Here is a 22207-nt window from a genome sequence, read left to right on the forward strand (position 1 = left end):
GGAGATGGGGAATCATCAAATGACCCCCTCCCGCTGTGGGTGCAGCGTGAGTGAGTGTCAGACTTACTGACTAAAACCCACCATGTTCCTTCTTAACTTTCTTTCTAACCTGCATTTATTGATAAAAATCTTACAATTCAATTAGTCAATTCTTGATTAATTTTACTTAAAACATTTTTAATGAAAACTAGGATTGATTTCTATTTGAATCTCAGATATTGTATACCTAACAGACACAATTTATTTAAAAAACAGGCATGATTACAATTAGTTTTCTTAAAAACCATTAATTCTTAGTACTAAGAAAAATCTTGTAATATTATAATAATGATAGTGTAAGTACCTGCAAATGTATCTCGTGTGTGTGTTTTGTAATATTTTTATACTGACTGTAATATTAGAATTGTGACAAAGCTATGCGATGCTATGGATAGTTAAATATCATGTACAGCTTAAAAATTACATCAAAAAATACTGGAAATGTATTCAAAACTTCTTAAAACGTCAATGTTTTACTACTTAGTTTTTCTATATATAGGAAACGAACAAATTATAATAAATAACAACCACCGAGGAAGGAAAGATGAGCTGAGATGCTATAAGGCAAGTAGGTCAGGCGGCTTCTTCTAGGTCAAATATCAGTCAGGTCAGTGGTCGTGATTAAAACTCAATTACCAGTGACTAACGAAACGATTGAGACATCTTTCGATGATTTTTGGTTTTACAAAAAATGGGCGGATTCCGTAGAAGTCGTATGAGGGCGGAGCTAGTAATGTTTCTCGTCCCCCAAACACCCGCATGTTGTCGCGCTACTTAGGAGATTTTGCGTTATGACATCTCCGAATACTTTTTATATCTTCGTCATATCTATAGCATCGCATAGCTTCTGTACTACATACTTAAGAGCCTGCATTATTTCCTGTTTTATAGCTTTTTTGCACTTTGACAGTTTTTTATAATGTCCGAAATGACAGAATTTTAGTAAAGTGTACCATTTTGTAAGCTTTTTAATGCAATTAAACTTAAATATAGTAGAATCTTTTTGTGGGCTGGCAACATTTTGACAAATATAGTTTGTAGGAGAATTTATTTTTGTAGTTAATATACGTTTTTTGTGTATAATTTGATGTTTATCATATATGTATATTTGTTTAAATAAATGAAATTAATTGATGAAATTAACTAGGTAAATTCAAAAATAACAATCTGTATTGTATATTGGTGAAATATTATTTTATAACGAATGTCTTAGAAATTAATTAATAATATTTTAACGTAATTATACATTCCGGAAGAATTTTGTACAATTGGAATACTACCTGGGAACTGTCGATTTTGTCCTTAAAATGTATTATCAAAATGATGGAATATCTATCTAAAAGTATCTAGTATCCCAGTTGTAAAGACGGCCGTTCTCAATATTTTATCTATAGTTTCGTTTACAAAAGATAGGAATTTTATATGACTACTAGCTTCTGCCAGCGGTTTCACCCGCATCCCGTGGGTACTACTTCCCTTCCTCGATAAATGGGCTATCTGACACTGAAAGAAATGTTAAAATCGGACCAGTAGTTCCTGAGATTAGCGCGATCAAACAAACTCTTCAGCTTTATAATATTAGTATAGATGTAGCTGTATGACATCTCAAGGAAACCTAGACTATACAGTCTGAAAATCACCAACCCGCATTGAGCAAGCGTGGTGATTAATGCTCAATCCTTCTCCGTGTGAGAGGAGGCCGCAGCCCAGCAGTGGGACGATAAAAAGGCTGTAACAGTATGTAGCAGTATGTGAAAATTCTATCTCTAAGTAAGCAAATTAACAGAAAGTGAAGTTATTGGGAATGGCCGTAAATTAAATAGTCTAAATTCTTAATTAATGTTTCGACTGCTTTTACAATGTTCCATCCAAATTGTAAGACTTGATAACTTTAGTACCTAAATGTTTTTACATACTTAAAATTTTTTGTAGAACGTTTTTTGTAAAACAATTTTTTTTACTATGAATTTTGGTTTCAAATTCTAGTTGTGGATCAAGTCTCAATTTTAAATAATCTATGGCCTATGGGAATTTATTGTAAGCAGATTTTCCTACTGGTTTTTCCTGACATATTGTCAATGACATAATCAATTTTATGAGCAAAACCTATTATTTGTACCCTATCTAAAACTAAAGTCTTGTTTATTAATCAGTAAATTCCCGTCAAAATCACTAAAGCCCTTTTGGGGTATATAAAAGAACAAGATTTTTTTTCAAGAATATTCTATTTTACTTGAGTTGTGTAAATAATATTGAAATTTGATTCCGACTAGATTTTTGATATCATAATTACTTAGAAAAAATAGTCGAACTGCAAACTTCCTCCTTTTTGGGAAGTCTATTGAATATTATCTTTTTTTTTGTATATATTGGTAATAATTACAGCAATTTTGACCATGTAGTTATTTTCACAGCGGCACCTATTTATAAATGTACTAATTCACATTTATTTGTGTTTCATAGACTTGTGTAGAATCTCAATTTTAGTTTGTAACTAATGTCAAGTGCAGTTATTTTGTTTGAATAAATATAATTTTGAAAATATGTATTTTTGTTTTATCATTTACTAAGAAAAACCTTTTTTCGGATGGAAAATGGGAAATCATCAAATGACCCCCTCCCGCTGCGGGTGCAGCGTGAGTGAGTGTCAGACTCTTACTGACTAAAACCCACCATGTTCCTTCTTAAGCCCTTTATGTACCAGCGCCGCAGTAACTCGCGCGAGGGATACTTCGCAGCCAAAACTTTTTCAAACAAATTAATGAAACTGCCAGAATTCTTGTACAAAGTATTTATTTTATTTTTGGATATAATATAATAATTACAATATTCACTTACATACTAAAGTATCGATACATTATACAATTACATTTTTTACAAGATTTTCGATCGATCTTTCTAAATCTGCATCCTTGTCAAGTCTGGGTGACAATAAGTTTGTAAGTAGCACCAAATTGAATAAGTATATCTTAAAAATAACTTAGGTATAAACTTATATAAAATCGTAATTTACAACATTTAATCATAATCCTATACTAAAATAATAATAATTAGGTTTTGGTAACATTCGGTTTGTACCTACCGTAATTATTCAAGTTCCTATCAGATTAATTTGTATTTTATTTATTTTTACAATGGTTTTGGTTTTGCAAGTGGGACCTTTTCAAAAAATCTTCGGTGACCACGTTTTGTTATTGCTTTTTAAAGAAAAAAATATGGTGGCAGTCATAGACAGAAAATATATTACAATAAAAACTTCATGCCATATTTAAGTACAAAATTATTTTTCTTTCCCCAATTACCGGAAAATTGATATTAAAAACAGTTCGTGGTCTTTTATTTACAGTGCTCGTGTGTTCGTTAAAAATAATCTTTTTCCTAACTGTACAATTATTATAAAATCACCATATTAAAGATAAAATCCACCATAGACAGTAGACTGCCAGGATGAAGAAAATAAATCTTGCTATCTGATGTAGATAGTATAACCTGAAAAGGGAAAAAAATATTTGATTTAATTGTATAAATAAATATTACAGGTATCTGTGGAGATCTAAGGGGGAGGCCTATGTTCAGCAGTGGACGTCCTATGGCTGAGATGATGATGATGATGATAAAAATACTGTAGCTTATACATAGGCTTATCTCTAAATAAAATATTTAAATAGACTAAGTATAGGCAGAATTTAAGTTTTCATTAAGATCAATCTTTTGAAACTAGCTGTTCCCTACAGTTCCACTCGCGTGCTGTAGAAACCACTTCCCGCAGTTGGATAAGAATAACTCGTAGCCTATTTCGACAAATGGGTTATCTAAGAGAGAAATGGCTAGGTAAGAACAGAAGTAATCCAAGTAGCATTTTTTAAAAGTTGAGATATTCATAGAAATGCGTTTTTATGAATATCATAATTATGTTGAGCACATGATTTAAAATATGTTTGTTATTTGATAGATATAAACATAACTCAAACTTTCATAGCTGTTTTTCTTTAGTAAATGCAATTTTGATAAAAATATTGATTTAATTGTAGAAAATAGCAATATTTGTTGAAATACAGAAACGTAACATAAAAGAGTTTGTTTGAAAAAGTACTGAATAGCACTTGGATTACTTTTGCACAACCTCACTTCATACTCAAAAGTTCCAAAAATCGACTTAGCTCCATTTTGTCAAAAATGTTACTTGGATCACTTCTGTTCTTAACTAGCCAAATATTTTTTCTCTGACCAATAGTTTTGAGATTAGCGCTCTTCATACTTTATAAAATGTATTTATTAAAAAAAAACAATTATCACCAACTGTACCGGTTTAATACTACAAACCAATTAATTAGTGGTGTCTATACTAACAAATATAGATAAAAAAAATACTAGTAGGTACCCTTTCGTAGTAGGTAGACTTTCTTATCCAAAATGAGAAACTTTGCCAATACCTTTCACCAGTTACTGATATTTTCTAAGAACTCATATGACAGGTTACAAGCAGCCTAAATCCGCAGCCTAGGTCTCTAATAGACACACTCAAAGATATATAAGGGTTACTTAAGCCGTTCCTTAGTGCAGAATTTCTATGAGAATCTGTCACTAAGGAGTGACTTAAGTACCTATTCATATGTCTCTGAGTGCGGGGGTAAGACCTTGTTTATTACCTTTTCCACTTAATCCTGGCCTGTGGTAGTGTGTCGTCGCTCTCCTTGAACAGGAACCGTCTGATGCCGCCCAGGTAGTGCTGGAAGTACTCCTCCCAGTTCATCTCGCTCATACTGAACGGGTATATCTGTGAAATGATAGATGTTGGGTTTAATTACATTGAGACGGGATTCCATAGCTTCACAGCAATGTGACACACAAATATTTCGTTTGGTTCTTAATTTTTATAGAATGTTCTAATCTACTAATAATAAAAAATAAATAGGTATAAATAGTGTCTATTCGCTCTAGCAAACCATAGCGAATTTTGTGCGAACTTTTCTTCATCTTCACTATTATCATTCTTGAAAATAAAAGATTTTATCAAAGAATGGGCATGTATCAGAACAGAAATGGCCCGTTTTGAATACATGTCCTAAATAGGTTATTTTTAATTAATGAAGGTCAAGGTCAACTTTACTTCAAATGAATGAAGACCGTCTGCGAACAGATTTGCTGGAGTCTAGATAGACTAGAAAACGAAGTCTACACTTCTTGTCAAATAACTTTGCCCCTCTAAAGTAAATATCAAAAACTTCGCACCTGGCATTGTTATTTCTCCACCACCTAAAGGTAGACTGGAAGAAAATGCCTAAGACGTTAAGTCCGCCATACAAAATGTGCATAGTGTTAATTTAAATAAAGTCACAAGGCGAGACAATACCTGACCTGATGACTAATATGTAACTTTGGTGCAGCAAAATTATTCAAGACAAATTGATTAGTAAAGATGTTAATAGAGATCTTACCTGTTTATCAGCTTCTGAGGTCTTCTCCCAAAGCTCCCGCGTCCGACTGTTGCAGAACTTGATCTCTCTCGTGCAGAAGTATGATAGAACTGACGAGAACTTGTGTATCTTACGGTACACTTTCAACATCCTGGGTAAAGAAGAGTTTTTTTTTATGAATTAGAGACTTTAGGACAAAAAATATGATTTTTATCACAGAGATTGTATAACCAGTCTTCCATATATCCTCCGTGTCACTGTCTGTTACTGTTACAGCCTTTTTATCGTCCCACTGCTGGGCTGCGGCCTCCTCTCACACGGAGAAGGATTGAGCATTAATCACCACGCTTGCTCAATGCGGGTTGGTGATTTCAGACTATATAGTCCAGGTTTCCTTAAGATGTTTTCCTTCACCTTTTTATCAGCCATTGGTGTCCAAGATGTACTTAGAAAGTACCTACATACAAACTTAGAAAAGTTGCATTGGTACTTGCCTGAACTGGAATCGAACCCACACCCTCTTACTCGAGAGGTTGGTTTTTTAACCACTAGGCCCCCACAACTCGTGAAATAAATCCCTTTGGACAATAAGTCATCGATATATAGGACCATTTACCTCAATGCCCATAAATCATTCTTATTTTTCAAACAGGTAAGCTTTAACCTAAATATTTTTTTGCAGAAACTTACTTTGGTTTTCTTCCTAAACAAACAGCTAGTCCGTCGACGAGCGCTGCCGGTATCAAATGCAGAAACAGCACGTAGATTTTGTTCATTAACGCCGATTTCGTCAACCTTAATGATATGAACCTGGAATTAACAAATCAATATTAAATATTATTATTAAAAGGCTGATTATAATGAGTGGTAGTCAAATGGTTTTATTACAAAAAGGGCATTTGCAGGCTCTTATGAAACGTCACACTAGTTCCAAAAAGTTAGTCTCAATCCTGTAAAAACTGCAGGCTAAGAGAATCTGTGTAACTTTCTCTCCATCAAACACTCCATTTTCAACTTTAACTTAATAGTTTAAAGTTTAATGTTGATTGGGAACAGTTAAAAAATTATACCTTAGTTCGGCCATTCAGAGAATGCGTTCCTGACACGTCGCGATTGAACTGACGACGTAACTTTGCAATGGCGTTGCAGTTACGATAAAAATATTTTTGCTGGTTGTTTACCGTTTTAACAATTGAGGAGCATTAAAACAACATTATTATATCAATAATCAATGAATGTTATTACGTCGTCAGTTCAATCGCGACGTGTCAGGAACGCATTCTCTGAATGGCCGAACTTTCTTTGTATCAACACCTATATCTAAAATGTTATAGCAATAATTCTAAAATCTCACTCACCACACAGCTTCAGAGAATGGATAATAATGTATCCAGGCCATGTTCTGCAACATGAACTCGCCCCAAGTGATCCGGTTCTCCACTGAGCTCACGTAGTTGAAGATCGGCGGCTCTAGCGGCGGTGAACTGGAATTACACACAGATTATCCTTATACATATAAATGGAAAGTTTTTTTTGTTTAGGCTCCTACACACAGTGCCGGCGGCAGGGCTGCCGGGTAAGCCGCCGGTCAAGCCGTCGTGCACCCAGCAGCATACAAAGCCGCCGGCTTTGTGCGGCTTGTGCCGTCGGCATAGCCGCTCGGCATGAACCCGGCGGCAATCCCGCTGGCATGTGTGTAGTAGCCTTTTGAGTGTGCGAGCCGCAGGGACGGCTATCCCGATTTGATAAAACCACAGAGGACCGAAAGATGAGCTGAGATGATATGTCAGGTAGGTTAGGCGCCTTCTTGTAGGTCAAATAAGGTACGGTAGTCGGTAGGTGGAACCAAAATGATCAGTTACTGTTAAACCAACGAAGCTTTCGGATTCCTGGACACATCAGCCAAAGATTGAGCTTGATTGTCTGGTTTTAAAAGTATGGGCGGGTTCCAAACAAGGCGTATGAGGGCGGAGCTAGTAACGTTCTTCGTCCCCCGAAGACCTGCATTTTGGTGACGCTACTGAGATTTTGGCCCTTAGTGTTAGATAGCCCATTAAATCGAGGAACCTTTCTATCCATGAAGTAATACTTATTGAACAAACAAACCTTTGTTTATAAGAGTGATGCACATTGCAGGCGGCTACCATGAGGCAGTTGACCACTGAGTCTACCGGCACTATGTCTGCTGACACCATCTCGTCGCATTGCAGCGTTCTCAGTATACCTGTGGCTGTGAACAAAGAGTTTGTTTAGAAAAGTAAATGCATACATAACATACTCCTTCCAATATTATAGGTCTTTCACCAACTTTTCTCCTAATTGACACAAAGAAATACTTATTTATATTCTTTCAAACAAAATTGATGATAAACATGGGCATATATGGGTAAATATGTGGTGTTCATAAGGTAGGTAGATAGTAGTTGGAGTTCATAAGGGGGTATATACAGGGAGGGGGTATATAAGGGGACTACCTTGGGGTAAAATATAAAGGAAGAACCAAGATGTGACGGCCACAAGTTGGCCTTCTAAAATCCGGGACTGAAACGACAACAAATATAAAAATCTTACCACTGCCGACAGCAACTCCGGTGGGTCCATACATGTTATCTAGCCAACCTTTCAAAGGTTCTTTTGCTGTTGATATTACTGAAACATTCAAACGAATTAAAGTAGACGCTATGACTGAAGCTGAAAATCTAGACTAATGGTATAAAGCAGAACAGTTTGTTTGCATTAACGCGCTTCAATCTTAGGAAATACCAGCCCAATTTAATATTGAGAAAGGCAACAATTTCCCGTAAACAGATAAAATATAACATCTCCCTATGTTACTTGAGGAGAGTGTAGCTTCCCAAGAATGAATTCATTTTTCAAATCATGTAATTATTATTAGTAATAAATAAATCCATTTATAAAGTAGGTAAAGATTATATAGTAATTTCCCATATGTGCTTCGTGGAATTAAATACACAAGGATAAATCAGTTTGAATACAGCCTTACCTATAGCCGGCCTAAATATACCTATAGGTATGCCTCCCGCATTCTCCCGCAGTTCCTTCTCAGCTAACGCTTTTGTGAAAGTGTATGTGTTTGGCCACGGTCCTAGTATCCTGAAAAATATTTAAGAATGATAATGAAACAATAAATCTTCACTTTAACTTAACCACGGGGATCGATCAATCATCGTTATGCTTAACATTTTAAGCAACGCTTGGCGCGGTTGGTTCGGGGCAGCCCCGGATCTAGGGGGGGGCCAGCCGGGGCCCATGCCCCGGGCGGCAAATTCAAGGGGCGGCAAAATCAGGCGGCTGCCAAATTCACACTTCACAGACCAATGGACTACTCATCTTTATTTAACTTTGACCACGGAATAAATAATAGCACAAGTAGGTACAGCAATTTCATGGTTATATCAACTTGAACGATACCCTGAACGCAGAGTGAGACATGCTGCTCGACTGCACGAACATTTATTCAAAATCAAAATCAAAATCAAAATCAAAATCAAAAGTCATTTATTCAAACTTGGCTGCAAAACAGCACTTTTCGAACGTCAAAAAAAAAAAATTTACAAAAGACAGCCCCCAAAACGCCCACCCTTCACCACTTCCTATGTGTTTTTGCTGGGAAGAAGAAGTGGCGCAACAAACTCCCCAGCAACACATGTCTGTCTGTTCGGTTAGAAGAACCTTAAACATTGTTTGATATGTACATTTGTATACAATTTAATTTGTATATTACAAAAGAGGACAATACAGTAAAAATAATGTATACACCACATGCTAGCTAGCACTCACCCTACATACCTTAACTAACTCAAGCATTGAATATGTTTGATGAACAGAAAATTATAGCCTCCAAATATTTACACTTAATAGAATATCAGGGAGTGCCCACCTACATGTGCTATTCTTTTGTAAACTAGTAAATTAGACCGCTCAGCCAGAACATATGTAAAATAAAAAGAGTTTACAAATAAAAACAAAAAAACTAATAGATAGTCAGTAAGACGACCTGGCACCACAAGCAGCACCCGTTCACGAGCATAACGCGAGGATCAGCCATCGCCCCCCTCGCACATTTTTGAGGGAGGGAGGCAACCCGACCGCCGACGCTACCGCAAGCAGTGCCGTCTAAGGGAGCATGACGTACTCACTGCTACACAACTCAATATCAACATTAAATTATCAGTTCCCGCTAAGTAGTATTATTTACTAAAATCCAAAACAGAAAATTAATACAAAGAATGTATCTTGTCAATAATGTAAAAACATTAAAAAATAATAATTAAATAATAAATCAAAATAAAATAAATGTCATTGAGTCAAGAGATTGAATGGGAGAAATTTAAATTATCTAAATAATATAGCTAATATAGCTGTCTTGCGTTCATCATGGCGACCAACTATTTTTATCATTCAAATAATCATTGATGGTGTAATATGCCTTTTTTATAAGAACAGCCTTAATTTGTTCTTTGAATTTATTAAACGGCAGTTCTTGTAAGGTCAAAGGAAGCTTATTATAAAAACGAATACCTAAACCCAGAAATGTGTCATGCACTTTATGAAGCCGGTGATAGGGTACACACAGTTTATGCTTATTTCTAGTATTAATGCTATGGACTTCACTTTTTTTGGTATATAAATGTAGGTTCTGTCTAATATACATAATGTTGGCAAAGATGAACTGTGATGCTACAGTGAGAATACCAATTTCTTTAAACAACTCTCTGAGGGAAGTTCTGGTACCTAATTTGTATATAGCACGAATAGCACGTTTTTGTATAATAAATATATTCTCTATATCAGCGGCTTTGCCCCACAACAAAATACCGTAGGACATGACGCAGTGAAAATAGCTGAAATACACTAATCGCGCAGTGTCGACGTCAGTGAACTGTCTAACTTTTCTGACGGCATAGGCAGCAGAACTAAGCCTTCCCGCGAGGCTAGAAATATGCGAACCCCACTGAAGTTTTGTATCAACTGTTATACCCAAAAACACGGTAGATGCAACGGTTTGAAGAACCTCGTTGTTTAGGATAACATTAGGACCTAGGTTTTTTACATTAGGCAAAGTGAACTTAATGCATTTTGTTTTTTTAGCATTTAGTACTAAATTGTTTGTTGTAAACCAGTGCGTAACTGTTGAGAGTGCACTGTTTACGTCGTCAAATTGCTCTCTATTTCTGTCAACTTTGAAGATAAGAGATGTGTCATCTGCAAATAATACAACATCGCAGATATTTTTGAGGTGGTAAGGTAAATCATTAATGTACACTAAGAATAAGAATGGACCTAATATTGAGCCTTGTGGCACACCTAGCTGAACTGGAAGGCCCGATGATTTAGCACCATTTACATCTACACATTGCAATCTATGTTGGAGATAAGATTCTATTACGTTTAGAGCTCCGTTTTGGACTCCGTAACAGCGTAATTTGCGTAAAAGTGTATCGTGATGGACGCAATCAAAAGCTTTGGAAAGGTCACAGAAGACCCCAATAGCATTTTGAGAATTTTCCCATGCATTATAAATGTGTTTTAAAAGGGCAACACCAGCATCTGAGGTTGAACGACCTTTTGTAAAGCCATATTGTTCTGTATGAAGGAGGCTATTTACATTGAAATATCGTAGCAGCTGCTTGAGTATCAACTTTTCAAAAATTTTACTAAACGCAGGTAAGATGGAAATAGGTCTGAAATTAGTAATGTCCGTCTTGTTTCCTGATTTAAATAGAGGTATGACTTTACTGTGTTTCATGAGGTCAGGAAAAACACCAGTGTCAATGCACTTGTTGAATGTAATCGCAAGGTAGGGAGCAATAACGTCAATTATATTACCTAACAGCTTGATCGAAATATCCCAAAAATCACCCGTATTTTTTAATTTAAGAGTTTTAAAAACATTTAGTACATCAATTGGAGTAACGTGTTCAAAACTAAACAAAGAATTACATTGAGGCACACTAGCACGCATAAGCTGTTCAGCGTCTGTCGAGGATGAGTTTAAGGAGCGAGTCGTGGTTACAGGTATATCCGCAAAGAACTCATTAAAAGCTTTAGCTACATCAGCCGCATTACTAACAAGTTTGTCATCTAATTTAATTTCCAACTTATTTCTATTGTTCACTGACTTGCCAGTTTCATTATTTATGATTCTCCAGGTTGTTTTAATTTTATTTGAGGAGTTTTTAATTGATTCACTTAAAAACTTTGATTTTGCAAAGTTACAGACCTTTTTAAATATTTTTGAATATTGTCTAACATAGTCTACAAAATTATCATCAAATTGACAAGTTTTCATACCGTATAACTCATATAGTCTCGCTCTACTTTTATAAATACCTGGAGTGGCCCATTGGTTGAATTTGGCCGAGGTACCTTTAATATTTAAGGTTTTGGTCTTGAACGTAGAATTGAACTCTTTCTGTATAACACCAAATAGAGATCCGTAAATGGCGTTAGGGTCATCGTTATCAAGAACAGAAGGTTCCAGATTTTTTGTTACGTTACTTTTAAATCTAACACAACGACTAGCTGAATAGGGTCTGCATTCTATTTTAAGTGGCTTAGTGTGAACTAACATGGGAAAACTAACTTTTTGTCCACAGTGGTCAGACGAGAGATGGTTGATGACTAAATCATTGGAGGCCTCAGTGTCGCTAAATATGTTATCCAAACATGTAGAAGAAGTTGCGGTAATGCGAGTTGGTTCAAAAAATAAGTTAACCAGGTTAAACGACTTGAATAAGTTTAAAAGTCTTATAGTTAAAGGAGAATCTTCCAAAATGTTAACATTAAAATCTCCACATATAATTTTACCCTTGGTGCTTGATTTTAATTTATTAAGTAAATCATCAAAAACTGATTCGAATTTATTATAGTCACCTAAGGGGGGCCGGTAAACGCAAACAATAATATAGCGCTCAAGTTCCACGCAAGACAGCTCAATAGTGCGCTCGATAGAAAGATTATCTAAATCAGGGCGTTGTTTACATTTTAACAAGTTTGAAACTAAAACTAAAGACCCGCCTCGAATAGCATCCCTTCTTACAAACGCACTTTGCACAGTGCACAGTATTATTCACGGGGGGAAGTTTTAGCAAACTAAAACTGATTAAAATTATTTGCGATCATCTATGAGCCAGAAACGCTTATCGCATATTTATTTTTGTTTTAAATCCTACATCACAGATTACTATAATAGTTATCTACAGGGCTGTCTTAACCTATGGTGCAAGGTGTGCGAATAACCCGGACGCCTCGGTCTCAGGGGCGCCGCGGGACGCCCCACCACCAGGAAATTTCAATGAAATTACACCCTTTTGATAAGGAACTTTCACATTGTATCATGATACTGACAAGCAAAGTTTCTAAAAAGTCGCCTTCGTTTTGTTTGATTATTTTCCACTTTTAACATCCACCAAGTGAAAAAATTCGCGCTCGCTACGCTCGCGGCTAAGTGACAATGTATGTCCATTTTTGTTATTGTTTATTATTTTTATTGACGCACAGAATCAACGAACACAAATGGCACTCGCTCTAATCACAGTTTCTTTTTATTTGTACTTACATAATTCCCAGTTTAATTTGTGAGTCATCAAACAAATAATTTAAAAAAGTTCGCTGCTGCTTTACAATGTACTTAATCATGAGGTACTTTTGCGTCGTGGGCTCAAAAAATTTTGCGCTCGCTTCGCTCGCGCAATAGTAGGATACATAGTTTGCCTTCGTAACTACATAAGTCGAATGTAGCAAAAAATATTTTTACGGAGTCCTAAAAAACAAAAAGTTTGCGCTTCCGACTGCTTGTTACTTTACACCGCTTTTTAAAACTTATTAGCTTTTTGTGTCCCAAAATTGAAAAAATTTGCGCGCTCGCTTCGCTCGCGCTACTTTTTACAGTTGCATGAATCTCTCTCGACTTTCATAACGTAAACCTGGCCAACAGTTTGAGCCTACAATGATTTGGACACCTTTTTTTAGTCCTTTACCTACCAAAAAAGTGGCTTTCGTTCGAACGTTCTTATTTATATTCCTTGTAACTCTAAGTACTTTGATCAATATGTACTACTCAAAATCTTTCAATACATAGGTGGCGCTTTTGTGATGATTGCACCCAAGCGCTACATGAGCTAGAGACGGCCCTGCCTGCCTACATAGTGATAGCTGAAATTAAATGGATGATAAAGGTGAATAAACATAAGTAGGCGGGGCGGCATTTTTCAGTTTTTGCCCCGCCTAAAAAAATTGAAGATCCGGGGCTGGTTCGGGGACATGTGGCCATCTTTTTTGAGGAGTTGAGGAGGTCAGATAGGCAGTCGCTCCATGTGGTATACTGATACTTAGCTGCATCCGAATCGGCTGACCTCAACATACTTATTTGGGAACAAACTAGGGATATGAAAAACATAAATCATCACATAACTTTGCTGCTCTCAAGTTAACAGACAGTGACTGCACAACTGTCAAAAAGGAGATGATCAGCCAGCTGTGCAAAACTTATTATCAGAAGATATGTAATACCAAAATTGACGAACTTTTCTCTAGTTCGAGGAAATATCATAGGAAAAATCATCAAGGGGTAACAACGGTATGCTATTAGCACGCCTTGAGACTTGGTATCTGGGGCGGATAGCCCCCTCCTGAGGCAGATAGCTACTGACTATAGAAGTTTATTTAAATTACATGGTCTTACAAAAAAAGAAAATAAAATAGATTTTTATACTCACTTAGGCAATATCTTATTAATCTCATTATCAGACATTTTATCAATCATCTGATGAAGTTGTTCGCAGTCAGCTTCGCAGGGATAGTACCGCTCCTCAATCTCTGGTAGATGAGAGTTAGAGTATGCCGTCGATATGTGCATTAGTACCTGGGGAATAAGGTTTAATTTTGAATGATTGGAAATGTTACTTATAATTTTTTGGATTGGAAAGTCGGTTAGAATAAATTTGGGAGAATTAATTTCTGTTTGTATAAAATCAGTGAAAGAGTCATTTTTCTATTAAAAAATGATTGAAGGCCTCAAACAAAACTTGGTAAAGACATGCTTATACCATTTACTGTTTCTTCCAAGAATTGAGATGAAAGTTTGCATTCTCTGTGTTTATTAGTTCTTCTCGCAAAAACAGCTGGATGGATTTTGGTGAAACTAGACAATGACATAGCGGAGACATCAAAACCTCCTTTTTTGGGAAGACGTTTAACAATACACGTAAGCTACTATTATCGATTTGTTAATTCCAGATAATGCGGGGAGAAGCCGGTGCTTTAGATCAACAAAAAATTTGATTGGCGCTTGCACCTAATCATAGCACACTATACCTTAAAAATCAAACAAAGATTTCACATTTTTCGTTCAAACTAAACTAGACCTTATGACCTAAAACTTACGTCTAATTTCTTCATGTCCCTTGCCAGCCGGAGTAGATGTAGGGGCGCCTTCACATTCGTCAGTAACGCCGCTCGGAGATGCTCGTCAAACTTCACTGTGGCTGCCGAGTGGAATATTATGTTCACCTGGAAGAGAAAATAGGGAATTACTTTATAACTGCTGAGCGATTCGGTGAGACAGGTCTAAGGATTGTGGCTGGTAAACCAGGTTCGAGATAACGATAAAAAAACGTAACAAATTATAAGGTATCCTTGTTCTGCTATTAATGAGTTACGGTGCTACAATAAGAGAGGTATGTATAACGGTCAAACTTATAGTAGAAACCTCTATTTTTGCGTCGGGGGTTAAAATTTGAAAATGTTAAAGAAAAATCTAGGTTGAAATCATCTGAAACTGAAAAGAGCTTTCGAAAATGGAAAAATAAAATATGTAGGTACCTAAGCAAAAGATTTGCAAGAGATATACTTATATCATTTTGAGCGCATGACTGAGTTGAGGAGGTCAGAAAGACACTCGCTCCATGTAAAACACTGGTACTTACTTAGATGGGACAAGGCGAGGCACTAGGTAGGTGATAATAAAAGTTAAGGAAGATTTGGAACAAACAATATGTGAAGAAAAGTCTATAAAAAAAAGGAAAATCGGCGAGACCAATAAACGCCCCCGCGTTCTTTGTGCTCGAATCAAGTTTTTTTTTTTTTAGAAATTTTTACCCTCAAAAATTTAGATTTAGTCCCCAAACTCTTACCTTCTCAGTAAGCATCTGTCTATCAGTGAGTGTCAGTCCAAGCCCAGCTGCCTCGCAGTCAGCAGGGACCACTACCACCTTGTGACGGAACTTCGGCACCTCATCCTTCAGTCGGCTGAACACCTGGAATTTTAAGAGAGAAGTTAATACTAATGGCGTCCAAAACAGATTACGGCCACGGCGACTGTTCTCATACAAGGAGATCACCGAGCTGCGCAGGACATTTTATAGTGCACAAGCATTTGCGCAGAAATAAGTGCACTCTCTATTCCTTCACTCTCATAGCCCGATGGGACGGCAATCCGACTCCACCGGAGAGAGATCAGGTAGAAGGCCGACATTAACATGCTCTCCGATGCACGGGTGTATCAATAACCAACTTCCAGGCTACGAGCTGCTTTGTGAAAGTTTTTTTATCCACAAAGCTACACGGTCCGAATCGGGAATCGAACCCGAGACCACGTGCACTACACTATGAGACTTCTGGAGCCCGTTAAATGATTTTGCATATTTGCAATAAGATTCTGTGACGTTGGGCAAATATTGTAAGTGCCAATTCCTGCCATATGCCTTGACATACATTGTGTCTTTGTTTGTAACCTGAGCAGTAATTATATATCTACCTACATTACCTACCTCAATGTAATTTTTTATGTCTTTGTTTAACTCCGAAAGTCTTGAATTAAAAAGTTTTTAGTTAAACATTTAATTGACTTTTGAAGTTATTAAAAAGAGGCATTACAATTTATTTGAGGTTATCATCGCGAATGATACATAAGAGCTCGCCTCAATTGATTTGATGTAGAGGTAAAAAAACGACCCTTGTTTCCACCTGTATACCATAGTCAGTGAAGGGTCCAAACTCCACCAAAGCGGAGCGGAGAAGTTTCAAATCAAAAAAATTAATAGAATTTCATTATTCAAACATCTGAAAACTAAGGCCTAAGTTCTTATACCTCAGTCATTCTTAAAACAACAGTAAGTACAGTTTTTTTTAAGAAAACTGAAGATTATCATGTCGGTCAACTTGAGCCTTAGTAGTAGGTATTGACCTTACCGGAGATATTCTATTTTTGGACTAAAAAAATATTTGGTGGAGTCTGAACCTTGAAATTACGCATACCACATAGGTCATCGTGCCATATACAACCATTATAATCTTCCCAAATTAACAACAAGGAAATACCTCGAAAATTAACACAAAAAGTCATAAAGTACTCATCATTTTTCCAAAATGGATATATCATCTTCGAATGAAGGTGAAAAGTGCAATAAATTTTAAAGTCAATTAAGTTAAGTACCTAAAAGGAGTGCATCTTCAATGCCTAGGTCATTTGCATTCAAAGGTCAAAGGTCAAAGTCACTGTACTTTTGGAAATTTGACCTTCGATAGGTAGTTATGTTGTGTTTATAGGGCAATCAATATTATGGGCCAATCTTAAGCTAAGATAATGATTTATTTATTTATTTACAAGGCACACCAACAACTTATTTACAATTATCTTCGCATATATAAGTTTACAATTATGGTTAGTCCAGAAACCTATAGTTTCCGATAAAAAGTATCCTTTATATCAGCACTACCAAGTTTCATCAAAATCTCTTCAGTAGTTTTAGCGTAAAAGCGTAACTATATCTACCTACATCCTTACAAACTTTTGCGTTTATATTCGATATTATATAGTCTGGATATAATATATATTATGCGTTCGAATAAAAACCCCCTTTCTTTTAGGAAGTCGGTTAAAAATGGGAACACAAACTTACGGGATCATCAAAGATTTCTTCCATTCTCGTGTAAATATCCTTTCCTCTCTTCTGTCGCACCAGAAGATACAAATTCTCCACTCCTGGACAGCATCGGAGAAGTTTCTCCACCAGTATCTTGCCAAGGAAGCCTGAGAATAACAATATATTTGGTTTTAAAACAGCGTCATATTTTTCAAAAAAAGTTTAATTAGATTCATTTAAGAGCGTGTTCTTATAGAATTATAAAAACACGCTCTTAAATCAATCTGTTCAAAGTTCATTACAAGACTTTTCTAACAAGTCCAAAAGTAGCTATGATACAATGTTCCATCATGAAGTTCCAGTTCATATCTTCTGGCTCCAACATCAGATCAGTTCGACAGTACCATATTATTGTATTGTCATCAGAACTACATGCTGCTGCCAATTTTCATGAGGCTAAGATCCTTTTTTTTAACCACCTCAAAAATCATCAAATGACCCCTCCCGCTGTGGGTTAGCAGCGGTGAGGGATGTCAGACTCTTACTGACTCAAAACCGTCGTGTTCCGTCGTAGGCCTTTTATGTGCCAGGGCCGCGGTAAGTCTTTCGAACAATCCTGCAGCCCCGGCAGAGCTTGGCCCTGTTGGGGAGGCTAAGATCCTTGGAAAATGTTTAAATACCTTAGATTCTATTACTTCGACTTAATAAAAGCGTGTTAAAATTTGAGAAAAGATCTGTAGCCCCTGTAAGTATGTAGGTATAATCATCGGCAAGGATATTGAGCCCTGACCTTCACCTGCGCAGAAGTGATTTATTGATTTATTGCCTAATGTGTACACTGTACAGTGCGCAAAGCGATCCCCACTCTTCCGCCGAGAGCTCATTATCCGTGCCGATAAATACTTATATTAAATATTTTTTACCTGTGGCACCAGTAATCAAAATATTCTTCCCATTATAAAACTTTTGCACTTCTGTTAAATTCTCATTAGTATTGTTCATATTTTCGTCCACATTGTCTATGCATTTAGAACAATAGTTTATTTCTTTTTCGTTCTTCAAATTATCACTTATGACGTCACTGACAGAAATCAGCTGGGGGGCAGCCATCTTGGATTTTGGTTATTTCGCGGCTTTTTTATTGCATTTTTTCTGTAACAAAAGAGAAAGTTATTAATTAGATTAATTCATAAGAAAAGTAGTAAAGGGTATCTAAATTCTTCCTCCGAGCCTTTTTCCCAAACTATGTCGGGGTCGGCTTCCAGTCTAACCGGACGTAGCTGAGTATCAGTGTTTTACAAGGAGCGACTGCCTATCTGACCCCCTCAACCCAGTTACCCGGGCAACCCAATAAAGTGTAGGATATACCTACCTATATGTGTGATGAAAAATACCGGCCAAGTAATAAGGCCAATAATCTATAAAAATCAGGATTTTAGTATGGGAGGCCCCTAAATTAATATTTATGTTATACTCATAGATCTTTCAATGCATTCATCTGAAAAATATCAAGAACTATTACTGTTCTTGAGATACAGTCTGGTAACAGACGGACAGCGAAGTCTTGGTAATCTCCCATTTTTAATTAAGGTGTTTAATTTAGTTCAAAACAATAATCGACATTATATTTTTTTGGAAAATATATTCCAACATTAATTATTTTAATTCAATCAATTACTATCATAAAAGTAGACTAGGTAATGTTTAAAATACTTTAATAAACCTAATTTACCCACTCCAAATAAAAAAAAACACGCCTAATAATTTCCAATGTCAATCGCTATCACTTGCCATCATAACACATTTGCAATAGCCAAGAATTCCTATCAAGCCACTGGCATTCGGCACACGTAATATAAACTCATCGTAGACCCACTAACCCTCAAAGTTAACTTACATAACACAGTTATATAATCAGTTCAAATATTTAACTGAACTGTCTTGGTCAGGTTGCGTTATCACGGCTGGGTAGTAGAATGTCGTTTGTTTTTCGTGTTTCTACATGCTTTCGGCTAGATTTGAGACTATAATAATATCTAGATTTATTCTAAAAAGCTGGATATTATTTTTATTATTTGAATAAAATAAATCTAGCTATGTTACTCAGAGATAGAGTAGCTTTCTTAGCGATCCTATACATAAACCACTTTACCAGGCTATAGGCTACTTTTTATCCGTGAGACCGAAGTAGCCCCCATAGGACATGGGTGAAACCGCTGGCAGAAGCAAGTGTAACAATATAGAGCTGGCTTTTTAGGTATGGTGGTGTTCCGTCGCTTCCGCGCGCAAGTGCCAAAGGACCGTACAGTGGCATAGTACATAGTGGAGTGTTACTAACATAGATTTAAGGGTTTTTTTTATAGATTTACTAACAATTTTGTAGAATAGAATATGTATGTTAGTCTTTAAGGTATATATGTATCTATGGGCCAATGTAGCCTGAAAATAAAGATACCTAAGTGATTTAGGACCCTTGACGTTTCACTATCAATCATAAACAAAACTGACAATGCACTATGCAGTAATTTCATTTAAATGCTTTCTAAAACGTGACTGATTGAAAAATAACTCTTTACTTAATTACTACATAATACATGCCATATTTTGTTCAAATATTACTTCAGAACTTTTGACAACATATCACAAACAGAGAGATATAGAAGGTTCACTTGGATCTTTTATTTATTTATTTAAGAATTTGTTTGCTAGAACGCGCTACAAGTAAGACAAATTCGTACGGTGTTAGATAGCCCATTCATCAGCGTCACGTGGGAACTTGTACGATTGGCGATAAATGGGCCAATGGGCCTAAAACTGTAAGATTTTTAGATTGGATAGGTATATATTTTTCAAATTGGACCAGTAGTTCCTGAGATTAGCGCGTTCTAGCAAAAAAAATAGCTTTTCAGTTTAAAGTATTAATATAGATAAACCACTTATCGCATTATTTATTTAAAAAAAAACTACTTTTATAAATAAATAAATAAAATAAAATTCATTTATTTCAGGTAAGAAACCCATAATAAACATTTATATACATGTTTGAGTTCAATAACAAACGAACCTTCTAAAACTCACCTACACAATACCACAAAAAAAAAACTGATTTGCCAAACTTATGACTAAAAGGGGTCGTCACACTCTGCCGATCTCAACACACTACAGCTTGATATTCAACCAGTTTTTATGAACTATTGTCAATGAAATAGTATAGTAACAAAACCTGTATTATTCGAAATAGGCATAAATTAATTGGTAAGTGTTATTATCAATGAGTTAAGAGTTTTACTTTGTGAAGTACTAGTAACCTGTCCCTTGGCTTTGCACGCGTTAAAATGTCTCTATCTGTTTTGCGGTTTCACTCGCGTCCCGTGGAAACTACTGCCCGTACCGGGATAAAATATAGCCTATGTTACTCGGGAAAAGTGTAGCTTTCCCATAGTAAAAGAATGTTTGTAATCGGTTCAGTAGTTTTTGGGGTGGTTAGGGTGCTAACATCATGACCTGTCTAGCCTTTGCCGATGGAGAGTCTGTTTATCTGACCTCCACAATCCAGTAACGTTGTCAACCTTATACTACTTGGTAAGACTATATGATATGATTATAGACCTTATGCTCTCTGGTTGTCAGAGATTCTGACTGCTTGTTCCGACTGTCATTTATTTAGGGAAATAATTACCTCAAGATACGGGTGAACCAAACCGCATTGTGATATTAACGCTCAATCCTTCTCTGTGTGAGAAGAGGCCTGTGCACATCAGTGGGACGATAAAAAGGCTGATAACTGATGAGTGAACCGTGGGGACCAAGTAGTCTTAAAGTAAAAGTTGATGAACACAAAATAAACTGACCTTGACCCCACTGTAAAAATGTTATACGTAAGCACAAACTTATGTAGGTAATCACTAAACCATCTTAGGTTTATTTAAGTTGAATACACTTGTACACTTTTCTTAAGTTTTAATTGAAAAACCCAACGTTTTTTTAACAAAAAAACACTTCAGGCAGGTATTTCCTGAGATTAGCACGTTCCAATAAACACTTCCGCTCTATTAGTATTATATTTATTGTATATTTGTATAGATTTTAAAATAAATCACTTATTCTATGCACTTTAAACTTCACATAACGACTGATATTATTTAGTAAATACGTAACACAACAGTGCTTAGTAGACATTTTAGTAAAATTAAGAAAATAACACGTTCAGGTATGAAGTCATTAATATTGCTATCCAAGCAATTTGATCGCGGTATGTAGTCACATAGCTTTGCCTCACAGTTTTACCCGCGTCCGGAGAGAACTGCTTCGTGCATTCGGACAAAAATTTGCTCATAGCCTACCTAAATATGTAAATATGTAGCTATATGTAGTTTATCAGTTGTGTTAGCACCCATAACACAAATTAATAACTTAGCAAGGGGCTAACCGACCGTGTGTGAAAAAGTGTCCCGACATTATTAAAAAAAATGGGCTATTATGTATTAAATAAAAGTAAAAGTGGGTTACTAAATGAAGATAAATGCAATTTTTTATCCGAGAGCGGGAAGTCATTCCTTCAATAGCTTTTTGCGCTTCAGGCCCACGATATCCCAGTAACAGGACCCATTTCCTTTACTGTATCATCCTGTCTTGTATGTTTCAATATAAATATAAAGTGTAATTTCTTTTACTAAGTAAAATAAAATCGTATTTGACCTTGATCAGCTTAACCCAAAACAAAAAAAAAACATTATTCTAAGAAATAAATCATGTAATGGAATAAAAATTATCTTCGGACCAAAATCGATTATTTTGCTCAAAACTTCGCGAAGCGTGACAAACAATCTGACAGGCAGTTGCTTTCGCGTTTATATAGTAACG

At 36.0% G+C, this 22207-nt stretch overlaps 1 protein-coding gene across 2 annotated transcripts in view; it reads right to left on the reverse strand.

Annotated features, from left to right (window-relative positions):
- Positions 1-2815: 2815 nt before the first annotated feature.
- LOC124643735 (fatty acyl-CoA reductase wat-like) overlaps positions 2816-22207 on the reverse strand; it is a 30026-nt gene continuing 10634 nt past the window's right edge. For both annotated transcript variants that reach the window (XM_047182795.1, XM_047182794.1), the window contains 13 exons: positions 18268-18496; positions 17381-17511; positions 15614-15736; positions 14865-14990; positions 14198-14343; positions 8461-8570; positions 8028-8105; positions 7563-7686; positions 6815-6940; positions 6147-6266; positions 5478-5607; positions 4689-4816; positions 2816-3528 (listed from right to left, as the gene is read on the reverse strand). In XM_047182795.1, coding sequence (XP_047038751.1) covers positions 3441-3528; positions 4689-4816; positions 5478-5607; positions 6147-6266; positions 6815-6940; positions 7563-7686; positions 8028-8105; positions 8461-8570; positions 14198-14343; positions 14865-14990; positions 15614-15736; positions 17381-17511; positions 18268-18454 — 1617 coding nt within the window. In that variant the 5' untranslated portion in view covers positions 18455-18496 and the 3' untranslated portion in view covers positions 2816-3440. The remainder of the gene's footprint in view (positions 3529-4688; positions 4817-5477; positions 5608-6146; positions 6267-6814; positions 6941-7562; positions 7687-8027; positions 8106-8460; positions 8571-14197; positions 14344-14864; positions 14991-15613; positions 15737-17380; positions 17512-18267; positions 18497-22207) is intronic.

The sequence above is a fragment of the Helicoverpa zea genome, chromosome 28, assembly GCF_022581195.2.
Source record: "Helicoverpa zea isolate HzStark_Cry1AcR chromosome 28, ilHelZeax1.1, whole genome shotgun sequence".
Taxonomy (NCBI): Eukaryota; Metazoa; Arthropoda; class Insecta; order Lepidoptera; family Noctuidae; genus Helicoverpa; species Helicoverpa zea.